This window comes from Culex quinquefasciatus, chromosome 3 (genome assembly GCF_015732765.1).
Source record: "Culex quinquefasciatus strain JHB chromosome 3, VPISU_Cqui_1.0_pri_paternal, whole genome shotgun sequence".
NCBI lineage: Eukaryota > Metazoa > Arthropoda > Insecta > Diptera > Culicidae > Culex > Culex quinquefasciatus.
The window spans coordinates 121,723,613-121,743,024 of record NC_051863.1 but is presented as its reverse complement, the minus strand read 5'-3'; the positions used below and the strand labels follow the sequence as shown (position 1 = coordinate 121,743,024).

Genomic DNA, 19,412 nt, shown 5'->3' with positions numbered 1-19,412 from the left:
TCCCAAAGTTTGTTTGGAGAATAGGGACCTAAAGCCATATGTAAATTTGTATGTACAACGTTAAAACACGATCAAAAACCATTTCTGATTGTTATTTTTCATTTTAATGCAAAAAAATGAATTGACAATTTCCGATTTTAGAATTCCCGACTTTTTCCTGACTTTTTTTTAAGAATTTCCCCTATTATGAGAAGCCAGAAAGAACACTTTCACGCGCAGCGTTAAACGCGCAAGCGTAAATGTGCTGGTGTTTATGCATTGACTTGACGACTTGTCGATCTTTTTAGCGAGAACGAGCCGGCCCCACGGCTACAAATCTGAAATATATAAATTGTGTGTTCTACGAGCGGTTTTCCAATGATGGAAGACACAAATTTTAAAGAGCGGATACAGACATCGCACAAGTATTTCAGAAAAAGAGCTTTCAAAAATCAGGCCTTGAGTTCCGGGTTTCGGGCCAAAATTCAATCGAAAGAGCGCTTAAAAACCGTCATTTGAATAATAGGATTTTTTCTGGGACGACTCCCCATCGTGCACGACTTTTTTTTAATATTTCTGAGAAAAGAGTTTTTCCAAAAGCAAACCTTAAACCTTTCTTTTGTAAGAAAGTCAAAACATTGGAACATGCTTGAAATAAATGTTTCATTTTTAAATTATTATGTTACAGCAAAGTGTCAGTAGTCAGTAGTAGCAGTAGTTCAACATAAACAAAAATAAATCCTCTGACACAAATTACTTTTTGGAAAAAAAATATTTGTTTAATTGTTTGACATTTTGCAGAGTTGGCGTCAGCTTATTTATGATTTGGCTATTTAAATTTTTCTAAGATTATAGAAATTTAATTTGCTCAAATCATTATCTTCACAGATGACAAAATGCTTAGTAAATTTGATTTCAACACGTATTGTGGGTGGAATCTAGTTATATAGGAAAATTAAAAATGATAAAAATCCAATCAGCAATACATTTTTCGGGTCTCTTTTAGGGTCCCAAACAACCTCCACAAAATTTGGGAGCGAATGGTTAAGCCCACAATTGGCGCAAAGCGAATAAAATTTGTATGAAATTGTATGTTCAACTAATTTAATAAAAAACTTAATTTAAATCCAAAATATTCATTTTTTTATTTGCCTCACGTTATATGCAACTCTTTGTAAAATGTATTAAAAATAATGATGAACAAATCATCATTTTTATAATTTTTAACAAATATTTAATAATTTTAGCAAAATTTATTTATTCCACAAAATTTCAATTGGACGTGAAATTAGGTAAACACCGTGAAATGCTGCGAAGAAAAAAAAACAATTAAATTTATCTTTATTGAACTTTCTTACATTTCTTTTCATTTCAAGTTGTATGTCTTAATGCACTTCATCCTTGTTGTACTTTTCGTTTTATTAATAACTCTTCACATTAATTTTATTTACATCCAATTATTTTACATTTTTGTACTGAATAAAATACATTTGGATAAAAAAAAACACATCAACAACTAATCCTTACTTAAAACTCAAAACAAAACAAAAATATTCAAAATCACTAGAACGAGTAAACAACGAACGGTTCTGCCGCTCAAATCAAGTCCGTCCCATATGTAATTTCATCAATATTGAGTTAATGATGCAGTTTTGTTCGTATTCATGTGAATTATCAGAACACCAATAAACTTTAGAACTGTAGAAAATTCACTATTCTGAATCAAGATTTGAATGGCCGCTAAATGGCCGATCGGGAATGATGCCTTTCAGAGCCTTAAGGGAAGCACGTCTGACTCGCTGCTCTGCAAAATGCAGACAGCATGCAATTAAGACAAAACTGCTATTGACAAAATTCCATTCGGCCAGTAGTCGCACTTGCAGGGTATGTCGAAATAGCACGATATTTATAGGAACTACATATGAGGAGTGTCAACATTGCACGGGGGTTTTCGGATTTAAATCGAATTTTAGGGATCTGTGAAGGCAAAAAGTAAGGCTTTGAATGCTACACAAAATGGCTCTCTCAACCCAAGCGTCACAAGCACGACGATGTGAGGAAGTAACATTTTAAAAAACGCAGCGCAAAATATTACTACTTTCACAAGAAGGAAAAACAGCACAGCACATAGTATGATGAGTAATGTTTACAAAATACAAGACAAATCAGATTCCCAGCAGCTCATCACCAACAGTGCAATAATTAAACCAGCCTTTTGCATCACTACGTCAACTCTATAGAACCCATCACACGCCTGATAAACGACACTGATAACGAGAGGGGGAAGTCATCTGAATTGTCATAGCAAATGAAAACATCCCAAACTCATCCCCATCTCACTCGCGTTTAATGTCTGTCAATCATTCCATCTCTCGGCTTGACGAGATTTCCACGCTCTCAGTGTAAAACTACACAAAACGTGCACCTAGTTAAACGACCACCTTATCACCAGTCAGTAATTTAATAATGATTAGACGTCCCCCGGTGAATCTGTTACACAATTGCCATTGATAGCAAAGCCCCGCAATTACCAGTTTTCCCGCATTTTCACGACCTCCGTTTCCTATTTCCAGCCACCGGCCACGATGACTCGCCGAAAATTTGAAAATCACGCGCTGCTAACGCTAGGGGTGGTGCTAACGCTAACCCTTAGCTGCACAACCGGAATCGCGACGCTGGCAACCGAAATGGACAAGCCGCAGCGTTGCCTGCAGGAACGAACCTACAAGATGGTCGGCTACAACTGCGCAAATCTGGGCCTCAAGCAGATCCCCCAGACGTTGAAGAGTAATTTGCAGGTAAGCGAGTGACAGCTCAATGGGGCTGATCATCACGTGGTTTTGCATTTAGGCCAAAATATCTCAATTCGATATGTGGGGAAGATCAAAAGATCATTCAGAAGAGTGCCAAACCCACGTTTTGATGCTAAAATGGAGCGTTGAAGAATATTTTCCTACTCAGCCACGCGGGCAGTGTCGTGGCAATTGTTCAATTAAGCGTTGTACAAGGGGTCAATTGGGGCCCATCAATGGTGGAAGGTTCTTGCCGTTTGCCGCCAGCGAGAACGAGCGAAAACAGATGATTTTGAATGTCAGCGTGCGTTTGCTAGCCGCAAAAATTTATCAATCGAAATAGCAATAAAAATTAAATTTTGTTTACAATAGTATGCTCGTCGTAAGATGAAAATGATACTGGCAACAAGTCTAATTTGCAGTCAATGTGGGTTAAGTGATGCACATGCCGAATTAACTATAAATATGCTTGAATTTTTTAAAAGATTGAATCTACAACTCTGCGGGAAAAATACATCCTAACATCATAACAACATCATCCTTACATAAACGCAATTAAAAATTATTTGTGGCCAAAACAATTATTAAAAATAAGCATTGAGTGGTTCTTTACGATTTCGCATTTTTTCGAGATTTTCAAACGTGTTTTTTAAGCATCGAAAACCTGGACAAACAAATTATTAAAAATATAATTTTAAATCGTAATCGAATCTTAAATCGAAAAGTACTTTTCAATATATTGATAAAATGTTCCGTTTTCAAGTTTAATAGCTACTGTTAGGTATAAACAAAATTATGTGTTTTGAGAAGGGATTTTTTGATCGATTTTGGTGTTTTCGGCAAAGTTTTAGATTATGATTAGGACTTTTCGGAAAAATAGGTATTTTTTATTTCCGAAATGTTTTGATATGTTTAAGGGGACTAAAAAATACATTGTCTGAGCCATAGTACGTGAAGGTGCAAATCTGGTTTAGGAGATATGAATTTTTGAAAAAATCGTGATGTTTTGAAAATATCGAAAACCCGGACAATTTTTTTAGACTGTTACAGCTTCACAAAGGATTCAAATCGATGAAAATTAGATTTCCCAAGTCGATGCCGGTGTGCTCTCTTGTACTAAGCTTGCTGAGATTCTTATCTAATTATTACTAGAGAGCACACGGGCATCAAAGTGTTACCTGTAATTTTCAACTGACGATATCTCGGAATCGATTGGTCCGATTTTCAATTTTAAAAAATAAACTTTTGCGAAATTGTCTGATTTTTCCAATATAAATATTTAAAAAGTATATAATTTTGTCTGAACTACGAAATTAGGAAAATTATTCAGTTGTAGACCTTTTCAAAACTAAAGTTTGATGTTAAAATTTTGAAATTATTTTGAATGAAAAGAATGAACTGTACATCGGACCAATAGTTTGCCAAGATATCGTCAGTTCAAAATTACAGGTTAATTTAATTACACTTTGCAACATCTAATGTTCGCAATTCGCAATTTTCGCAATTTTCAGTGTAAGAACGGGCCTTGACCGATCTTATGCACTAGGTTCCCGATGAACACGCACTGCCCGTACACCTACATCTCACCCTTGCTCTGAGTCAGTACGAGCAACACGCTAGAACACGCTTTGAGTGTTCGTGCCAGGCATGCACACCTTCTTTTCCGGTTACGCATTTTAACTCGGCAGGGGGGTGGTACATTACGTAGGGTTTGATGTAAGTAGGGTAGAGTAGTCATCAATGAGACACGGGGAACAATGATAAAATGGCTTTCACAAGTCGTAGTTTCAACCAATCAGGTTCATATTTGGGGGAAAGGTGTATCTACTGGATACACGTCTGCCATAATAGTGGCTTTGGTTATGGACGCTCCCTTACAAAGTTATTCATTAATGTTTGATTCTGGGGTGTAAAAGTAAATTTTGGACAAAAAATACTTTTTTCGCTCGTAGGCTGCCATTTACACCAAAACTAATATTTCTTCAAATTTCTTTCGACGTTCCATAGGGATTGAGTTGGGCTACAATGTCCTTTCATTAGGTTTGGCCAAAATTTAGAATATACCCAGTATACAGGACTGTCTGATTGTTCCCCACTCATTGCAGCTCATGGGTAACAATGAGACACTTTGATTTTTCTTCATTAAACTTTTCAAAATTTATGGAAATCTTTCAAAACATGAATTAAAAGTGATTTTTGGCATATTTATAGAGTTTTAACTTCATTTAACCAAAAATACAAAGTTATTTGGTATAAATATACGAATTTTACAAAATTTAAATACTTTTTAATATAACTTTTGTTTATTAAAGTTTCATGTTGGCAAAATTGCTCTAAAATGTTCAAGGCAAGTTACCTGCAATGGAACAATACAAAACATGATGATTTATTAGAAAAATTGCATTACATCATAAATGATGCAACATTCAGAAATATTTTTTTGTGTGTAGTGTGCCTATCAACTTTGATTAAAGCAAAAACTGTTATATTTTTAGTTCGAATTCAAAAACTAATTGCTATTTACTGTGTATTGTTTTCTCCTGAAATCTTCCCTATTGTTGAGTCGTGTTAATTTGTTGCTATTTCTTCTGTCGCGGTGTGTTGTTACAATATTTTAAACCATTTTAGAAAAGTTTTTCAAAAGTACAATAGTAATATTTGTGTTAATCCTTTTATCATTCCATAAATTGAGTAAGGGCTCGAACCTCACTTGCTTAAGAAAAAGGTGAAGATTGAAAACAATGGACAGTGAAGGAAACATACAATCAATAGTAAAAGAAAGATAGTAATTTATGAAGTAGATAAAGGTTTTAACAATATTTAATAAATAGAGGTAACAAACAAGCAAAAAGTAAGTTTGATCCAGGAGAACAAAAATTACGAAATTCCATACATTTTTGGCAGGTTGCTCAAACGTAACCATAATAACGTTTTTGCTTAGGTATTTAAAAACGTGGGTTTTATAGAAAACCTGGATGTATGGGTATCAAAAGATCGGAAATGTTATGCCCTTTCTGATGCCACATAGGTTGACTTGTGAATTGTGGACCGGTTCAAATGCCGGCGAATTTTCCGACGACGTAATTCCGGGTTGGTACGAAATTCCAACGAAAAATCTATTCTATCGATACAAATACCCCCAAAACGATGTTATACACACTCCAAAATGTTTATTTAGCAATTCTATGGTAATATATTGACATTTATTTGAATTAAAAGTTTGCAAAATTAAGTTTAGATAAGTTTTATATAGAATTTCCAGAGTTATATAAACTTTTATACTAAGTAGTTAATAAACTTTATATTCAATCCAAATTATTTTTTTAATCAGTCAAGGATCCCTATTTGAAGTTAAGAGACTGGATTAATGGTGATTTGTCAACGAATAACATTATTTATGTTAATTTTTCGAAGAGTGTACAAACTTTTTTTGCACCTTTTTTATTTTCGTAATAGTATTTGTTATATAACTTTTTATAGAAATCATCTTTTCATGAGCTTTTTGTAGCAAAATGTTTGGCATGAGTTTCTGAACAAAACGTTGTACTAGGTTAATGTCAAACTTTAAATTTTTTACATGTTTCATCACAAAATGTGCATAGTGCCCAAGGGGTGTAAATACTTTTTTTACATACTGTATAATGTTAAGAATAAATACTTCGAAAGTCTTATAAACATTATTTGGGACAAATGTTGCCTTACCTCTTCTTTCAGCATTATTTTTGTTTGTATTTTATCCATAAAAAATTGTAATTGTATACTGTACGAGTTTGTGGAGCATTGCAGTTAGAAAAAACATGAAATTTTAGAATTCCATATCATCACCATTTCAGGCTGCAAATTAATGAAAAAATCGTATTTTTCGCTTGTTCAAAAATGCCAGGAGTCCTCGGATTTGTGATCAGCGACCAAAATTACTCATTTGGATATAGGTTCACGCAAATCGAAGAGGGGTCGGGAAATTTTTACGATTTAGTGTGAGTTGGCAGAGATGATCTGTTGACTCGAATTGTCGGACATGTCGAAATCCCTCGAATCACATTGCATGTATTTTAAATCCAACCCCCCAATCTCATCGAAACTTTATTGATATCAACAAGCCGTCAATGTTTACAAAACCACGGTAAATCAATTAAAATAATCCAGGCTCATCCTGAATTCCGCCGAAGATTGACGCGGTTCACTTTACTTTTGGTATGAGTCGGTTTGAACCGCAGCTTCCGCAGAAGGCAGTCAGCCAAAGCCACAATGTTGAGCAACAAACTAAACACACCCATGTTTACCGTTACGGACTAACCACATGTACGCTAATTTAATTACATAAACATTTCTTCATAAGCTGGGTCGAAAAAGGGAAAACCATTTCACTAGTTCAAGTTCAGAGCGTGGCCTATTTTCCCCGGAAATTAAAACTAGTAAAGTAAAGCGCAAATCGCGGATCATAAAATGTGTTTGAAAATGAAAACTTATTCTCACAGAGAACTGTGTATACGAACTCAAACCAATTTAAATCAATTAAGTTAATCACCTCGTTCCTTCATTCTGTATGACGACTGGGGATGAAAGCAAGAAGCATCACTTCTCGAGAAGTGAATAACTCGAAATATTTCATCTCACAGTTTAGAAGTTAACTCTACGCACTAACAAAAGCATTCTTGAGCTGTGAACTTCTAGTAGCAAATGGGAGGAGATTAGTAGAGTAAACAAAAACTGGGTTAACAATGAACGCAAGCGTACCACGTGGTGTTAACTTATACGATTCGTTTTCACAGGTTTTGTGTACAATTTTCTTATTTTTTTTTACAGATTTTTGATCTCAGCTTCAACCGCATCCGTGACCTCACCCGGCAATCATTCGCGCGCTACTCCGACATCCAGTATCTGTATCTGTTCGAGAACATGGTCCAATTCGTCGAGCCAGGAACGTTCAGCGTGATGACTAATTTGGAGGTTTGTCACGAGTTGCAAAAATTGTAGCAAAAATCTCGTGAATAATCCAACTCTCTCATCCTCAGGCCATCGATCTGTCCAGCAACGCCCTCACGACGATTCCGCCGGAGCTGTTCCAGATGCCACTCCTCAGGAATCTGTACGTGGCGCACAACAATCTCGCCTTCTCGGACGCAAATCCTTTGCAGCTAGAACTCCCCATCCGGGCACCGCTGCAAATCATCAGCTTGGCCGATTGTAGGCTGAACCGATTGCCTGATTTTGGCATTCTGCCGGACCTCTGGATGCTGAACATTTCGATCAATCCGATGGCCGACCTGACGGTTGAGCAGTTTGCACCGCTGTGCAACCTCCGCAAGCTGGACATGAACGACACGCGGGCGGAGCAGTGTGCCTGCCAGGAGATTACGGTGCAGCTGGAACGGCGGCGGGTTATGGTGCTGAACAGCAACATGCACTGCTTGCCGATGTATTCGTCGGGTAAGTTTGTACACTAACGTGTCCCTAAATATTGAATGATTGACCCTTTTGAAATGTTAGTCTTGATTTAAAAAAATTAAAATATTGTTTTCGAAAAGATCGGTAAAATTCGTATTTTAACATTAAAGTTGGACCATTAGTTGCTGAGATATTGACTTTATCAAAATTTCAAAAAAGTACTTTTTGATTGCAAATTCCATTTTACATCGAAAAATGAAGTTGAAAAATTTGTTCGACCAATATTTCGATTTTTTTCAAAAAAAAAAATCAGTATTGATTCAAAAATACATAGCTCGGTCAATTTTTTTACACAACCTGAAAATTTCTGAAAAGTTGGCGTTTGGGGGCATCCCTAAAAGAAATCAAAAAATAAAAAAAATAAAATCAGTGTTTTTTTTTGCAAATCAAAATTTAGTGACAAAAAATTAAATTTAAAACTACCAAAAAGAAATTACGTGTATATTTTTTTCCAGTGTAGTCCTTATCCATACATACAACTTTGCCGAAGACACCAAATCGATCCAAAATATCCTCCAAAAGATACAGAATTTCAGCCAGAATAAAAAAATAGAAAAATTAAAATTAAAAAAATACCGTTTTCGTAGAGAATTGCTCATATACCTTAATGGGTCAACTATTGGCCGATTCTTCAGTCCCTTTAAAAAACATCGTCAATTCGTCAAAATTTAACCCTTTCAGGCCTAATGGGTCATATATGACCCATACCGTAATTCGGTTGTATAAAATCACACAGTGCTCAAAACATACAACATTGTTCAGCAAAGTTGTAATTTATGAGTTTCTCTACCTAGGAAAAAATGTTTGAGTGGTTGTTAGAGGCCTTTTTGACGACCTAGAACATCCTGAAAACCTGAAATTTGGAAACATAAAAAAATGAATAATAATCAAGCTAACAACGATTTTTCCAGGCAAATGAAGTTTAGTTACTACCAGCCACATCCTCGCGACCATTTGGCACCACTTCGATCCCTTTGGATCTCCTTTGTGATGATCTAGGTCCTCCAAAGTGTCCTGAAATACAGCTCTTAGAGTCTACCACCGTAACAACACGATTCTATCAAGATTCCGATTATGGTTCATATTCAGTTATGTCCCTGGGACCCTTTGGCAGCACTCTGAGCTATTTGGATCACTTTTGAGATGTTCTGGGTCCTCCAAAGTGTCCTGAAATACAGATCTTGGAGTCTACCGCCGTAACAACAAGATTCTACAAAGTTTCCGATTATGGTTCATACTCAATAATGTCCCTGGGACCTTTTGGCAACACTCTGAGCTATTTGGATCACTTTTGAGATGTTCTGGGTCCTCCAAAGTGTCCTGGAATACAGATCTTGGAGTCTACCGCCGTAACAACAAGATTCTACAAAGTTTCCGATTATGGTTCATACTCAATAATGTCCCTGGGACCTTTTGGCAACACTCTGAGCTATGTGTATCACTTTTAGGATGTTCTGGGTCCTCCAAAGTGTCCTAGAATACAGGTCTTGGAGTCTACCGCCGTATAAGCACGATTCTTCAAAGTTTCCGATTATGGTTCATATCCAGTTATGTCCCTGGGACCCTTTGGCAGCACTCTGAGCTATTTGGATCACTTTTGAGATGTTCTGAGTCCTCCAAAGTGTCCTGGAATACAGATCTTGGAGACTACCGCCGTATAAGCACGATTCTATAAAGTTTTCGATTATGATTCATATTCAGTGAGGGTCCCATGGATATCACAGAATATGAACCATAATCGTAAACTTGGACACTTTGGAGGACCTAGAACATCTCAAAAGTGATCCAAATAACTCATAGTGCTGCCAAAGGGACCAGGGTCATAACTGAATATGAACCATATTCAGAAACTTTGGTGAATCTTGTTGTTACGGCGGTAGACTCCAAGATCTGTATTACAGGACACTTGGGTCCTCCAACCCAGAACGTCCAATAATGAAATGTAATTTTTTATGCCTGTTTCTGTTTAGTCCAGTAAAAATTTAACTACTTATACCAACATTTTAGATTAACACAGCTCAGAAAAATTCAGGCCTGAAAGGGTTGTTCAATCCTGTTCAATCAACTAAAAAATAAACAGTGCATACACGTTTACACGTCATACAAAAACGCTATGTAAATGCACTGTGTATCTTGAGAACTAATTCTCTGAACGATTTACAGTACAAGTACAGTACTTATTTGATATTACTGGGCTGAACGCAAGTAAACAAGAGGACCACCAAAGCATAATATTTTTTTAATAAAATATACAAATAAAAAGTTATTCAATTTTTTTTTTCAGAGCTAAGTTTTCAAGAATCCTTCAAATCTGTAGTTTTTTTTAAAGGTCCAATAAACCAAATTTTCAGTTTTTGCTTTTTGGGTTTTTTAACACTTCTGAATCAAGGCGGTTTCAACAACACCCAAAAAGCAAAAAAAACTAGATATTTGGTTTATTGGATCTTTTAAAAAAAAACTCCAGAAATGTGACTTGAAATTCCATTCAAATAAAAACGATTTTTTTAAATTAATAAACTTAATTCTGCATCCACGAACCACCCTTACAATTTGTTTACGTTCGTCTGCTTAAGTGGCCCCAGTTAAAAAACAGCCAAGTTTTACAATTACACATAGTTACCGGACAGGTACTGTTTAGTTAGGGAGAATTCGAAAAAAAATGTACAATACAATTTTGAATAATTTAAATTAAATATACCGTTTCCAAGTAATTACCATCTAAATGTGATTTTTAAATGTTAAAGCTAGACCAAATTTAAAAGTACGTTCAAAGTCGAAAAATTTCTAATAAATTTGCTTTTACAACTTTGAAATGGGACACAAACAGAAAACAATGTTTTTTGAAGGTAAACAAAACTTATTTAATTGTTAAAGAGCAAACATGAAAAATTGGTGTATTGGACATTTAAAAACAAAACTACAAAAATGTGGTTTTCTGAGTTTCACCAAAAAGGTCCCTATTGCGAAACCCCGAGACAATTTCTACAAGTTTGTTTTTTACTTTGTTGATATACATTTGGTGAAAAACTAGTTTTCTCTGTGTTATTATCTAAAAAAGCTTCTTTTTCCAACTTTTGATATTTTGAAAACTATTGAAACTATTGCAAAGGGCTAAACCACTAATAAAGAACATTTTCAAAGGATGGGCTAGCTTTTTAAATTATTCTTTAAAGAAAAGAGCAGACACAAAAGTTTATTTTTTAACATTGAAGGTCATCCACTGAGACAAACCTATTTTTCAGAAAATTGAAACTTTTAAAGACTTTATTTCAGCAGTCTGGTCAACTAAGTCAAAATAGAAATTGTTGGAAATTTTCTGAGCCTTTTTTATTATTTCTTTCTTGTATGAGTATTTTTTAATTTGCTTAATGGGACCATCCACAAACCACGTGGACACTTTTTTGGGAATCGCAACCCCCATCGTGGACAATTTCCATACAAATAAAATCTTTTTGTATGGAGCGTGGACAATCGGCAACCCCCTTAGTTGTCCACGTGGTTTATGGATGGCCCCTAAAGCTGAGCATTAAAAAAAAACCTTAAAATGCTTACATCCTGAGTAAGATCTGTTACAAATTAAGATCAAATTTAGAAAAAAATACAATTTTTTAGATGATTTCCTAAAATCACAATTATTATTCAAAAAGAATATATCTCCGCTAACAGATTTTACACCATCCTAAACTATAGCGTAAAAGATGCCTTTTTGATGCCCTTAAACTTTTAAAAACAATCCAAAATTTTAAATACGTATTTTGGGAATCCAACTCTTGAGGAGCTATTACACTACGGCAAACAAACAAACAAACTCGCACTTTTTGACAGTTTGCCAGTTTGTCTGCTTTGTTTGTTTGCCTGGATTTGTTTGTACAAACGTCAGCCTGCATACATTTTGCCTTGTTTGAGAGTTTGCCGCAAACAAGTTTGCGAGTTAGGCAAACTGTCAAACGCGAGTTTGTTGGTTTGTTTGCGGTAGTTTAATGGCTCTTTTAACAATAAAAAGTAAGATAAAAAATGCGGTGATTTTTTCCGTGTCCCTTTTTTCTCAAAATTCTTAACCCTCTACAACCTAACCCTGCCTCTAAAAAATACAAATTCTCTGAAAAAAAATGTCAAATTGATCCCAATTCTACTGGATTCAGGTTTTTTAAACTCAAATTTCACATTTCAGAACAAAAGTCCTGCACCTCGGATAGGAGCAGCAGCAACGAATCCAACGAGACCAAACTATCCTCCCCAGCAGCACCCTTCCTGCAGTGCATGGAGGTCCTGCAATCACGCAAACTGAACGCCAAAGCCAAAGCTGCCTGGTTCTGGATTGCCCTGGCCGTGCTGGGCTGCATTTTGCTGTTCTGCTCAGTTTTATACTACGTGCACAACCGCAACAGCAAAACTCGAAGGGCGCTCAAAAAGCAACAACAGCAGCAGCGAGGCCCAATGTCCAACGGTCAACCCATCCAACGGATAATGGAACCATCGTCCGACGGAGACACGAAAGACGAGGACGAAAAACCGATCGTCGAAAACGGAACGCGAGACAAGCTTATCGAGAATTGTGATTGAGTCGGATGAGATTTGAGATTTTTTCCTGGCAGAGGTTTGAAACGGTTTGCCAAGCAAGACAAGACTAAAAAGAAGCTAGATAATAAGGAAAAGCCGAAAAAGCAATTGTAAATAGTGCAAATATTAGAGCTTAGAAAAAGTCGAGCATCACAATCAAACTCAGAACGGACGCTTAGTAAATGTTTAGGTGATAAGTCGTGTGTTGTTGTACGGGCAGCTATGTTATGTTGTGATTAAGTTTCAGAGATAGATTTAAACTTCTTCTACACCGAGTCCTCATTTAAATTCTACTTTTTAGTTACTAGTATCAGAACTAAACGCTACAAATGACGCCTAGCTTTGCCAAGAGCCAAAGAAAATCTATTGAAATTTGCCATAATGATAGAAATGAAAGAGTTTGTTTAATTACAGTTTACGAATGAATGTGATGGAATTAAAAACAAATACAAAATATATAAGTAATTATTCATTTTCGATGCCGAAATGTTCCTTTAGCGCAAATACCAAGACTGAAATCAACAGACCAAAGAACACAAATTTAAGACTAGCAACTATAAATTTTAACTTCTGAAAATAAAATTTTGTCTTCAAATCTTGAAATTTAACTACTATGGAGACACTGAACTCGAAACACATCGAAACTGAGCAACTCTCTGCGAATTCGGACGATTTTTTTTTATTTGGGTCAAACTTTGTCGGTACACAATTTCGGCAGCTGTTCATACAAAAAGGATATTCAGCGATTCCACGTCAAACCAGCATGATCCAGGATCCAGGCATATTGTTTTGTTTTGCTATTTTGGTCGTCAGGGCTATGGAGTCGGAGTCGAAGCCGAAGTCGGTGGCGTCGGGTCTTTCTGGAGACCTGGAGTCGGAGTCGGGGTCGTCAAAACTCGAATAGCTGGAGTCGGAGTCGGCTAAATTTTATAAGCTGGAGTCAGAGTCGGTGTCGAAACTTACTAATATCCCGAAGTCGGAGTCGGAGTTAACTAATACCTATTCAAAACAAATTATGAACTTTTTTATTGTTCAGTATATGTTATAAAAACGTTAATTCACGAAACTTTTTTTATATTTTAAATTTATTTTATTTAATTCGCATGCACTGCTTTGTCATTTTCAAATTTAATTTATGTTTTGGTTTAAGAGTAAAAACACTCTTAAACCAAAACATAAATTAAATTTGAAAATGACATTATATTTTTGAATGTTTGTTGTGTTACTATTTGTGTTTTATCCCTTTGATCAATATAACCTGTTTATCTTCCCTTCCCCTCTTGTAGTAACTTATAAAATAATAACAAATGTGGTTGTGTAATATAGGAGAAAAGCAACTCGCGACAAACTTTGAGGCTAGGAATTTTGACAGGTATGATTTTCATAAAGTAATCGCCTCCTTTTTCTCCCACCGAAAACCTGGAAATGAGGTAGCTGTCAAACTAGGCCAAAATGTTAAAGTCACTCACAAAATGAACTTTGAGTGATTTGAGTTCATCGAGTTATCTACGTGCGCATGTATTGCGTGTTTGTACACGAAGGGTTTTTAGGTTAAAATTTGTACCCGCCAGCAAAAACAAATGGTAAACTAGTGTGCGTGAGATCGGGCTTAGATAGCTCTATTTCTGACGTCACGATTTTTTCCTCTATAGAGCTATCTAAGCCCGATCTCACACACACTAGCACACCATTTGTTTTGCTGGCTGGTACAAATTTTAACCTAACTTTTTTTTGTGTACGTACACGCAATACATGCGCACGTAGATAACTCTATTCCGTCGTGAAACTACTCACTATTCCTGTCATTATTGAATGACGAGCCTTACTAGCCTACTTTTCTGTACCAAAAATAACAGAATCGAATAGCAACACTTTTCAAAATAAACGCTGAAAAGTTCTACTTTTCAGCACTTGTTTCGAAAAGTAACACTTTTCAACATTTGTTTTGATTTAAACGATTTATTGACAAAATACATGAAAATTTGACTTAAAATTTAACTCAGTGTGTGTTTTTTGGAATTGCAAAAAATGTTGTATGGAACTCGTTGCAAAACTTGATTTTTTCAGCACTCTTCGTATTTATCCAACTCGGTGAACCTCGTTGGATAAATGTACGACTCGTGCTGAAAAAAAATTCTTTTTGCAACTTGTTGCATAAACTACTATTTTTAAATATTCAAGTGATTTTTTACTTCCTCCTTTTGCTTATATTTATGTACTAGGCCGTCCCAAAAAATGAAAAGTTGTCAAATCTTCGGTGCTCACCCCTAGAATGATAGATTAGGATGTCAGGAATTTTCATACAACAAAAAATTCCCAAAAATGGTTTACAACTCAAACGCGGAGCTTGAAAGAAAAAAGTGCATTTTTCGAGTATTTTTTTCAGAAATGCGAGTAACAATCATACTAAAGTCATTCAAATTTGATCGCCTTGGGCTCCAAGTTATAATTTAATGTCCCCTGAACAAATTCCTGTACAGACATAGTCCATAAAAGCTTGTGTTTGGACATGGCAGGGAGTTTTAGGGAGAAAAATTTGTATTTTTTAGCCAACAAAAATCAAAAATCACTCCCCAAAACGAGCCAAAAAATTTTGCAGCCAAAACAAATGCTTTCAGCTTATAGGAAATTTTACGGAGATCATTTTGCTTTTTTCAACATTCAATTTACGTCCACGCAAAGCCGAGATATTTGAATTAGTGAACAAAAAGTGATGAATTTTCAAAATTCTTGGTATAGAGGAGAAAAGCAACTCGCGACAAAATTTTGAGGCTAGGAATTTTGACAGGTATGATTTTCATAAAGTATTCGCCTCCTTTTCTCTCCCACAGAAAACCTGGGAACGAGGTAGCTGTCAAACTAGGCCAAAATGTTAAAGTCACTCACAAAATGAACTTTGAGTGATTTGAGTTCATTTCTGACGTCACGATTTTCTCCTCTATACAAGCGTTTTAGCCTAAAACATTGGCTACCTACTATGATTACAAACGGGAAGGCATTTTTTTTTTTTGAGCTGCGGCACATTTTCAGCGAGTACAGCGCCAGGTTCCAGACCCGCGTGGACCAATTGAGACTCGTCAGTTACATGCTCGGCAAATACGGCGGAAAATGAAAATCTTTTTTTATGTATTCTAAATTATTTTGAACCGTCCCTAACCTGGTCACAGCACCTAAACGGACCTAATAAAAATAAGTTAAGAATAAAAAAAAGGTTAAAAGAAATTAGTGTAGGTGTGAGCGGTAAGAACTTTGATGACTTGAGCGGTTACATCTATCTAAATCTTAAACTGAATAAAGGAACTCTAAAATAATTTTTAAAAGTAAGAGATTTTGGAAAAATGAAGCTAAACAATGAATAAGACAAAGGAATTTTGCATTCCAACCCTGAAGGAAATTTAAAAAATATTACTGAAAAACGAAAGATGAAATAACTTGTCTTGATGTTGAAACCTCTAAACTTGATAAACGTTCTGTCACGTTCGTCAGTAGTCTTGTCGAACATCCTAAATCCTAACCTAACTCCCACATTCGATAGGGGAAAAGTCACATATGTAGCGGTTTTTTGTACATTTGTGATATTTCCACTATCGGAGAACCTCTTGGCCTCGACTGAACAGTCCTCATCAATCCTACAATTTTGCCGAAGATACCAAATTGGTCAGGAAATTCCGGGGGGTGGAGGGTGACCTGTTCCGTCATTAAAAGGAAAACTTCACAGGGCTGGCTAGCCACAAACATAAACGGGTTCTGGCTATTATTTTTTTATAGAATTGCAAATAATATTACAAGTTTTTGCCCAAATAAAATAAACAAAAACATAATCTACACAAAAAATGCCCATTCTTGGCAGAATTACTCATATCAGAAAATTAAATTATTTTAAAGGCCATAAAATCAGTTGAACCATCTGAATTCTACACTTTTTAATTAATTTATACCTTAGCTCCTCTTCACCATTTAGAATGATTAGATTTTTGACTGCCAGGGTTTTCCAGATTTTTAATCGATACTTTGCTAGATTTTTCGAATTTTGACCTGGTAACCCTGGGTACATCCACAACAGTTGGTTTAACATGCTGCGAATCAAAACAATACCTTCTACATTCACAATTTACTGGCCATACCCATATGAGCGCCCTTTTTTTAGCCGTCTCCAGAAGCCATCATGCAACCAATTCAACTAGGTTACTCTCACTACTCACTAGGCTTTTTTGGCCTCATTTTCCCTGATTTGTTGTTTCATTTCTTTTAAAGGACCCTCTGTTACCAACCGATACATGAAAAAGAAATGGTTTCAAGGAAGACAAATCGCTTTGAAGCAGCCAATCACACAAAATATAAAATTGATATTTCAGTAATGAACATAAATTGAAAAAAAAAATCAGGTCTAAGCTAGATTAATATGTATTTGAATTTTCCAGAAACTAAACTTTAAGCCAATCTCAACTCTTGCGATCCACCATGTGAGCAGAGCTGTGCAACCAAGAAGAGCAAGTAGCTCAAACTGGATCAGCCACAAAGGAAAACGGCAGAAAAAATACTCAAATTGAACTGAAGAGGGCGAACTGTGTTTTGATGGCTGCAGTTGCTGCTCACACCTAGATCCAGCTAATCAGACTGAACTTAAGTGCATTCCGATACAGTTGTTCAGAGTTTTAGAGATTGTTTTTTTTTTTTTTGTAAGATTACTGCGAGACTGATAACAAAATTTAACTTTAGTTAAAACTGCCAGTGGCAAGTGCAAGATCTGCAAATTGATCAAGTTTTCTTCACTTTACGGCGCATCGACCTTTGTACCCTTGCACAGTTCAAACTCGTCTCGTCTTCTTATCGTGTTAACACCGGCGGCGGCAAACAGAGCAATTAAACGACTTCGTCAAGATAAGCGCCAAAATGTCCTCCAAACCCGTCCACCTCCTGATCGAACAATTCGGAACGGTCCGCCGGATCACGATCAACAACAAGCGCAAGAAGAACGCCATCAACCTTACGACCTATGGCGATCTGGCGGACCAGCTGAACGCGGCCGACCGGGATGACGGAGTGCACGTCGTGGTGCTTACCGGGGCGGGAGATTTCTACAGCTCCGGCAATGATATTAGTGCGTTGATGGCCAACCCGGAGCAGTCCGTGGAGCAGAAGATGAAGCGCTCGAACGACCATCTTTTGCGGATGATGCGGGCGTTCTACTCGTTCGGGAAGTTGCTGATCGGAGTTATCAACGGACCGGCGATCGGCATTTCCGCGACGACGGCTATGCTTTGCGACGTTCTTTATATGGAGGAGCGGGCCTATTTCTACACTCCGTTTACGGCGCTTGGGCTGTGCGCCGAAGGTTGCTCCTCGTACACCTTTCCCCGGTTGATGGGACGCAGCAAGGCAGCGGAGATGCTGCTGCTGAACCACCGGATGACGGCACCGGAGGCACTTCGGTTCAACGTGGTCGCAGAGCTGTACAAGCAGGAAGAGTTCGAGACTAAGCTGTGGCCGCGGATTCTTCGTTACGGGGAACTTCCGATTGGGTCAATTCGGGCTAGCAAGCAGCTGATGGCGCGATTTGAGCAGGACGATCTTGAGGAAGCTAATAAGAGGGAGGTCGAGGCTCTGTCCAAGCGCTGGCAAACGGACGAGGCCATGAACGCAATTATTAATTTTATGAGTCGGAAGAGCAAAATGTAATTTCGCCAGCCAAAATTTGTGTTTTTTAAAATAAATTTTATCGGAAAAGGCTTTCTTTCAATCCCATTTTGATCCTAACTCGTGTCCACTCGCATTTCCTCAAGTTCTATTTACACTCTCTAAATTGTCCCCCACTTACTTCGGTTAGGTTGCTTCTGCTGCGGCCACGGCACCACGCGTTCCTTGCTGCCTCGTGGGCGAAGAAATCAACCCGAGCAGCTGACAGTCCGCCTCCAGCAGGGTCAAATCCTTGTCGGCACCGATGAACCGCGTGGACAGCTCCAAGTCACGGATGCGTAGCCGCACGCGGGCACCCCGGACGTATTCCCTACAATTGAAAAGAATTAATTGCTTAACATTGCTACATAATTCTGAAATCTTACTCCGCATTCTTGGTTGGCCTCGTGCAAACGCAGTGGAACTTCCAGCCAAAGTCAATGTACAGGTCATCCTCGACCACGTGGAAGATCTTGCCAGAAACAACTTTGTTCTCTGGATCTCCAAGCTGAAATTAAACAAAACCAATTCGTCGAAAAACCCTTAAAAATCAACTCAAAAATCTCACATCCATAAATTTGGAATTCCTCAGCAGGGAGGCAAACGTTTTGGGCGGTTCCACCACCCCAGTGTCCGTCTGCGGTGCGGAGTGCTTTTCGAATGCCTTGGCGAAGCCGCCCAGCTTAGCCTCGGGCGTAGCGGATTCCAGCTGAACGGCGTTGGAAACATCCGAAGGCACTTTGGAACTGCAGAAACGAACCGCTGCGGGTCGGGTAAATGCACTGAGAGCGGTAGGTCGAAACAGGGCTAATTTGAGCAGTGAGGACATTGTGGGGTGAAGTTGAAGACACTTTTCACAGAATCAAGTGGAACCGAACCGTCGAAAGCCGGAGAGTTCACCGTAAACATGCGAGTATTTTGTAATCGCGGTGTGGTTTGACGTTTCTTCTGATATAT

The 19,412-nt window shown here is 37.3% G+C and overlaps 3 protein-coding genes across 12 annotated transcripts in view; 2 read left to right on the top strand and 1 right to left on the bottom strand.

The window, feature by feature from the left end:
- The window catches only part of LOC6037159 (leucine-rich repeat-containing protein 26), a 26,123-nt gene extending 12,888 nt beyond the window's left edge, over nt 1-13,235 (top strand). For all 7 annotated transcript variants that reach the window (XM_038260570.1, XM_038260569.1, XM_038260566.1 and 4 more), the window contains 4 exons: nt 2,553-2,777; nt 7,578-7,721; nt 7,787-8,201; nt 12,391-13,235. In XM_038260570.1, coding sequence (XP_038116498.1) covers nt 2,565-2,777; nt 7,578-7,721; nt 7,787-8,201; nt 12,391-12,782 — 1,164 coding nt within the window. In that variant the 5' untranslated portion in view covers nt 2,553-2,564 and the 3' untranslated portion in view covers nt 12,783-13,235. The remainder of the gene's footprint in view (nt 1-2,552; nt 2,778-7,577; nt 7,722-7,786; nt 8,202-12,390) is intronic.
- The window catches only part of LOC6037161 (28S ribosomal protein S28, mitochondrial), a 20,689-nt gene extending 1,277 nt beyond the window's left edge, over nt 1-19,412 (bottom strand). Inside the window, exons 1-4 of one of the 4 annotated variants that reach the window (XM_038260573.1) lie at nt 19,024-19,412; nt 18,842-18,963; nt 18,598-18,786; nt 13,443-13,699 (exon numbers count right to left, since the gene is read on the bottom strand). In XM_038260573.1, the coding sequence (XP_038116501.1) occupies nt 18,603-18,786; nt 18,842-18,963; nt 19,024-19,284 (567 nt within the window). In that variant the 5' untranslated portion in view covers nt 19,285-19,412 and the 3' untranslated portion in view covers nt 13,443-13,699; nt 18,598-18,602. Of the gene's footprint in view, nt 1-13,442; nt 13,700-13,759; nt 13,779-18,547; nt 18,787-18,841; nt 18,964-19,023 lie in introns of those variants that run through there. The other 3 variants (XM_038260571.1, XM_038260572.1, XM_001847046.2) reach the window with 3 other exon arrangements.
- On the top strand, nt 17,315-18,509 carry LOC6037160 (enoyl-CoA delta isomerase 2). Its single transcript, XM_001847045.2, has one exon. It carries the CDS (start codon nt 17,673-17,675, stop codon nt 18,456-18,458), a length of 786 nt encoding a protein of 261 aa, XP_001847097.2. The 5' UTR covers nt 17,315-17,672; the 3' UTR covers nt 18,459-18,509.

Excerpts from the sequence above, each read along its gene's own strand:
- LOC6037160 (XM_001847045.2), top strand. The coding sequence starts at position 17,673 with ATGTCCTCCAAACCCGTCCACCTCCTGATCGAACAATTCGGAACGGTC.